The sequence below is a fragment of the Heptranchias perlo genome, chromosome 17 (genome assembly GCF_035084215.1).
Source record: "Heptranchias perlo isolate sHepPer1 chromosome 17, sHepPer1.hap1, whole genome shotgun sequence".
NCBI lineage: Eukaryota > Metazoa > Chordata > Chondrichthyes > Hexanchiformes > Hexanchidae > Heptranchias > Heptranchias perlo.
In genome coordinates, this window is record NC_090341.1 from 15,623,590 (window position 1) to 15,629,589 (window position 6,000).

Below are 6,000 nucleotides of genomic sequence, written 5' to 3' on the forward strand. Positions count from 1 at the left end.
ATCATATAAACTAAGATGAGCAATATTATGAAAGAAAGATTTGCTTTTATTTAGTGCCTTATCATACTTCTTAGAAATGTACCAAAGTACCAAAGTACTTTGCATACAATGAATTATTTTGCAGTGCTGCCACTGTTGCTATGAAGCCCCATTGTAGGGAGAGTCTTGACAAACTCTAAGGCAAAGAGAACCATAAGAAGTCTATTCAGGCTCAATATTAGCAGGGCTGGTTGGGACTGGAACAGCAAATCCTGGAATTAGTACTAGGAAAGGTTTTAGACATAAATTTCAGAGATCAATCCAAGTAGAGGGATCAAATATTTGGACTACACACATTGGTATCATGCATGTGAGATGATACAAATTGAATGAAAAGTAACATATTATGCAGGGAGTGAAACAAACAGGTGCAACCAGAGCAGTGCTTGGGGCAGGGATGATAAGATGGGAGTGAGAGAAATACACAGCTCTCCAGAATCCTAGCACCATCAAGAACAGTGCCAGAACTGATTCAAGAATTAACTGAGAACATTGGAATTATGCAATTAATCAAACAGGAAACACTGCACAAATTCAAGCTGAAATTTTTAAAAAAACAGGAAAGCATAATTCTATCTGATTGAGCCACTTCTAATAATCACTCCTTCCATACTGAATTAAATACATCACTGCCTGCCTCCAGAGAATTGGAAGGTGATGGCTTGCTGTGAATAAAAGGAGATTGATTAACAGTCCCATTCGGGCACCTATAAGTCCTCTACAGGACGGCTCAAGATACACTGCAATAAATTGAGTGTGGTAGAGTTTTTCCGTGATAGACTCAACCTTCTGCAGTATCATAATCCAATAGGAGTGGACTAAGGGACAAATCTAAAGGAACATGAGTAGGAGTTGAGTACTCTGCAACCGTTCCAACACTGATTCATAATCTTCGGCTACCAACAATACAACCGTGCTGGAAGATACAATGGAGAATTTTCGGTTGTTTCTCCCACAGATTATGGGTGGTGGATAGTCTAGGAATCACAGACCAGATAGCTCCTGTTCCTCATCCAAAATCATCCGGTTAAAATCAACACTCCAAACTTCTCCTAAGCAAGATGAGTTCACTATTTACAAGATGAGTTCACCAATATAATATAGAGTTGTAAAATTAACCATCCTCCTCAATTAAACCAATCAAAAAAGACTCCAGTTTCAACTTGGAAAGTCAAGATGTGGCTACTAGCTCATAAAGAAAGTGATGTAACCACCTTTAAGATAATACTTGTCTTGTAGATGATTAAAGGATTAGATTGAGTCAACGTACAGCAAGTGGAAGAATCATGAAAGACACAAATCATGCCGCTACGAATATACCTAACACAGGACGAATTTACTAGTTGTCCCATAGAGAGTAGCAGGCAGATAGATCACTCATAATAGTGAAATTGGCAGCGTATGTTTTGCCAAACCCAAAATGGTACAACCACAGTAGGGTAAATGTGAATTAGGAACAGGAAAATAAACCACCTGTTCTGGCTTCACACCAGTAGTAGGAAAAGGCAACCCCATCCTGATCAATTGGACATCCAAAAGTATAAGCCAAAATCTGCAGTTGCCTACGATGCCAATCTTCCAATCCAATTCCAAAAATAGAAGAGTAAATGGTAAGACTGTCTACTTTTAAAACACTGACTCTGCCTTACCAAGTTCTGGTGGATATGTTGATTTGGAACAGGGCATGCTCTGCATTGCTGTGCATTTAAGCCCACCGTTAAAAAAGAATGCCTGGCCTCAGCTCCCAGCACCAATGCTGAATATGTATCCTGAACTCTGGACTGGAGCCTGGATACATGGCCTCATTCACTTGCTAGTGAGTAGGTGGTATGCTGTATAAGTGGAACCACTGTGGGGCCTTCCACCCTCACATGGATCCTGCCCAGGTACAGCAGTTGGTCACATTGCTGCCCAGCACATCTGACGTGCAAATTCCGTCTCTGTGTCCATTTTCTGGCACTCACTAACATCGTTAAGTGTCAGTCTTGGTTCAGTGGTAGTACTCTCATCTCTGAGTCAGAAGGTCATAGGTTCAAGCCCCCATCCAGAGACAAGCACATAATCTACGTTGAAACTTCAGCGCAGTGCTGAGGGAGTGATGCATTGTGGGAGTGCCGCCTTTTGGAACAAGGCCCTGCCTGTCCTCCCAGGCACTATTTGAAGAAGAGTTGAGGAGTCCTCCCAGTGTCCTGGCTAAGATCTATCTTTCAACCAACATCACTAAACATATTAGTTCTCTCATTTGTTTTTGGGACCTTGCTGTGTGAAATTGACTGCTATGTTTGCCTGTAAAAGAAAAGTGACTATACCTCACAAGTACTTTATTGGCTATGAGACACTTTGGGACATCCTGAGGACATAGAAGGTGTTACATAAATATAAGTTCTTTCAATGCAGCATGCATCAAAGGATCCTACCCACAGTTTCATTTAACAAAATGCACCACTTTTTTTTTGGTTCTGTCCTTAAAATTCTTCCTTTCTTTTCCCTTCTCTCTCTGCCCATACCTTCCTTCACCCTCCTCTCTTTTCTCCTTCCCCTTCTTTCCCTCCTTCCTGCTCATCTCATTTTACATTTTGTGTTTAATTTCTTTCCTCATTTTCTTTCATCTTGCTTCTCATTTCTGTTCTGGATTTTTTTTGCTTTTTATTTTCCTCCTTTCCCAATGATCACACCCTGCCTCCCTTAGTTCAGGCTGCCAGGCTTACTCTCCTTAGTATCTTCCCACTCCCTCCATGCATCTGCTCTGATTGCCAGTGACTCTTTCAGATCCCTTTCTGAATCGCATCTGAAGTCCTACATAAAGTGTGCTTTTTTTTTAAAAAAAGTAAAATTAAAATACCAAAGGTGCAAGTTTGAAGATGGGCTTCACGGATTCAGTGGAGCTTAGAGCAAGTGCATGGAGGATGCAGGATGAGGTCGGATGGAGGGAGCCCAGTGGTCCGAGGTAAGAAAGAGTGAGACTGAGAACTACGAGCATAGGAATGGGATCTGAGGCTGAGGAGCTCTTTGATCCTGTCACTGTGGTGAAAGTCGGGTGCACAGATGGTATCTGATTGTTCCAACTTGATAGCAAGGACCAATTGGATTGATAATCACCACAGACCAATTGAGTGGGACTTCATTGATTTTATTTTTATTAATATATAAAGATTATTAAAAATAGATTATTAAACCATTCAGTATTCAGGATATCAGTTTAGACACTGCATAATTTATCGTCTCTAACATTTATTTCCTAGTTTCTCAATCTCAATCATGAAAGAAAAGAATGTCACAGTAACCGTGGGAGACGATGCAACTTTTGTTATTGTGCTGCATCGGGTCTGGAAAAATCACCCTCTACACCGAGACTTTCTGGGATTTTATACACTTAACAGCCACAGGCTCTCAAATATGACCCATGGATTACTTGGTATGTAGAATATTCACTTCATTACCTGCCCAGTCATAGTTAAGCACTGAACAGCACTAAAGGGATACAATTCTTATATAATGATGAAGTGGTTTTACAAATTCCTTGGATCAAAAAGCTATTATACTCCAGTACCAGATTTATTGATGAATGTACAGGATGTATGTTCCAAGATCAGTAATCTCCAACCTTCACTGAAACTGACAGTGAATTTAGCACTATATATTCATTTTTTTGTTGCTAGATCATCATAAAACTAAATGTTCACATCACTTTGATCATTCATTTGTGAAATAAAAAGTGAAAAGAATAGTTCACCCCTGGTTAAGGGGATTTGACACCGAGAACTCACATAAATAATGGAGATTATTATTCTGCTGCCGTGATTGTAATATACCCATTCCAAACTTTATTTAAAATCAATTTTAATGGAATTACCTGTAACTATTAAATTAATTTTATACTGAACCAAATTATTGTCAAAGCTCTTGCACAAGCAAAAGCAATACACAATGGAGAAAGGTAAAATTCTTGGTTTATCACAAAGTTTAGGAACAGCTTCTTAACTCATTTATCTCTTATGAATCATTAGATCTTCCTCACTGGTAGAATAAACTAAGTAGTCCATTATTCCCATCGGGCATCCCGCACTTACTACACTGTACTGTATTTGTGACTTTCCAGTCAAATTAATTTAACTTTACTTTGACACAGGCCAGTTTTACCATGAAGTAAATGCTGAGATATATAACATTCGCCCTGGCTTAGATCAAGGCAAACATGATGCAACAATGATTGTAAAAGGTCACAAACTCAGAGTAACAAGGTAATATATCTAAGATAGTGTAATACTTTTGTTTTGTCCTATTTAATAGTTGTAATTTTTCTGTACATTTCTTACATGTATTTTATTGATGATTTTAATTTTAGGGGGTACCAGAAAGATTACAGATTCGATCCAAAGCGAGGTACCAATATCCCATGCTGGTTTGTTCACTACAATGGGAAAGGATTTATTGATGGAATTCCCACTGACTATATTGTTTCCTCTTTATTTGGCTTAGTATATCCATAACCTGAGACTAGATGATGAAAGGCTATCCCTTTAGTATCCCTTGCATGGCTTTATTGTTCAATCACTTCATATATAAAATATATCGATTAAAAATCTTACGCACTTCATGTCTTTTCCATTATAAATTCCTATGTTCGCTTATAATGGAAACTGCCTATGTAAACTGACCAGATTTAGTTTGTGTGTCAAGAATGGATCTGGGTGATGTCAGATGTGCTCCAATGCTGATCCAGTAAGTTAAAAGCAGCAATTCCAGTATCAGCGCCCCTACAGAAGCAATTGCGTGTTCACCCTATGGCAGCATATAGTATAAGTTGGGTTCCAGTACCAACTGAATTGGAGAGCATTTAAGGGACAGCATTAGGTAAGTTCCCTGATTTCAACTCGAAAGCCACTTTGACACAATACTATTGACCCCAGAGGCAGTGACACTGGCACAGGCACTAGTACATCTCCAGCAATGATAATGAATTTAGGAGAATGTGGCCCAGTACTGCATTGACTTCAGTACTGCTCATTATAATGAACAAACATTGGGCCAAAGGAACACTGCACTTACTTTGGGTGGACTCAATCATTGCACAAGGGTTTTGGGAAGCTCCAGTATGAATATGCATTTGGAAAGATGATGTGTCTTAAGAGAGTCATCTAATAATTTAGCAATACCAAGTTGCTTCCAAAAGCATTTTTGATAGTAGAATAAACTTAATTGTTGCTATTCAATTTTTATTTGGCGGGCCCCAGTGGCAACACTGAACAACGTCTCTGGTGCTAGCAATAAGGAAGTTGGTGTAGCTTCCGGGATAGGGCCGGCTCCAATATGAGGCTTTGCATGGGCTCTAATGTCTGTACAAATGAAGTGACTCTGAATAAAGATTCAGATAAAGTGCATAATCACTAAAAACATGTTATACATGCAGTAGATATTATTACACATGTAGACAAATAAATAAATCAATTTTATTTAAAATTCATTTTAATCCATGTGTACTGTTGTTATTGCTGCTTTTTTTCCTATGGTTTCTGATCGTCCATCAGATAGACTGTAATATCCTAAAATTTCTCGACACAAATATATTTTCAACTTTACATTAGATTTAGTTATCTAGCTTTTCCTTTAAATGTGGTTTAATGCACTGGCTTCATGTTCTATTTATGTGAGCTCCTGTTTTGTTTGTTGGTTTCATTTCTTTATTTCTTCCTTCTCCAGGTTTTTACCATCATTCGTTAATCTTCATCCTATCCAGTCCACTTGTCTTAATCACTTTTCTATGGACAGCTCCTTTCTACTCAGGTCATTCTCACTAATTTCTTTATTGATACAGTGCTCTCTTTTTTGTAATGCTTTCTTAAAGCTTCTATTCGCTTCTGTATATTGCATCCTTTGTGTACTGATTCCTTAAAGCTTCTGTCATCTTTTGTATTTATCTTCTGTTCTTTTCTGAAAGGATATGTTAAATTGTGTCCTTTT

General features: G+C 38.4%; 1 protein-coding gene across 4 annotated transcripts in view; it reads left to right on the forward strand.

Moving 5' to 3' along the window:
* The window catches only part of LOC137334097 (inter-alpha-trypsin inhibitor heavy chain H3-like), a 46,743-nt gene extending 41,234 nt beyond the window's left edge, over window positions 1-5,509 (forward strand). For all 4 annotated transcript variants that reach the window (XM_067998588.1, XM_067998585.1, XM_067998586.1 and 1 more), the window contains 3 exons: window positions 3,282-3,454; window positions 4,169-4,280; window positions 4,385-5,509. In XM_067998588.1, the coding sequence (XP_067854689.1) occupies window positions 3,282-3,454; window positions 4,169-4,280; window positions 4,385-4,529 (430 nt within the window). In that variant the 3' untranslated portion in view covers window positions 4,530-5,509. The remainder of the gene's footprint in view (window positions 1-3,281; window positions 3,455-4,168; window positions 4,281-4,384) is intronic.
* Window positions 5,510-6,000: the final 491 nt, after the last annotated feature.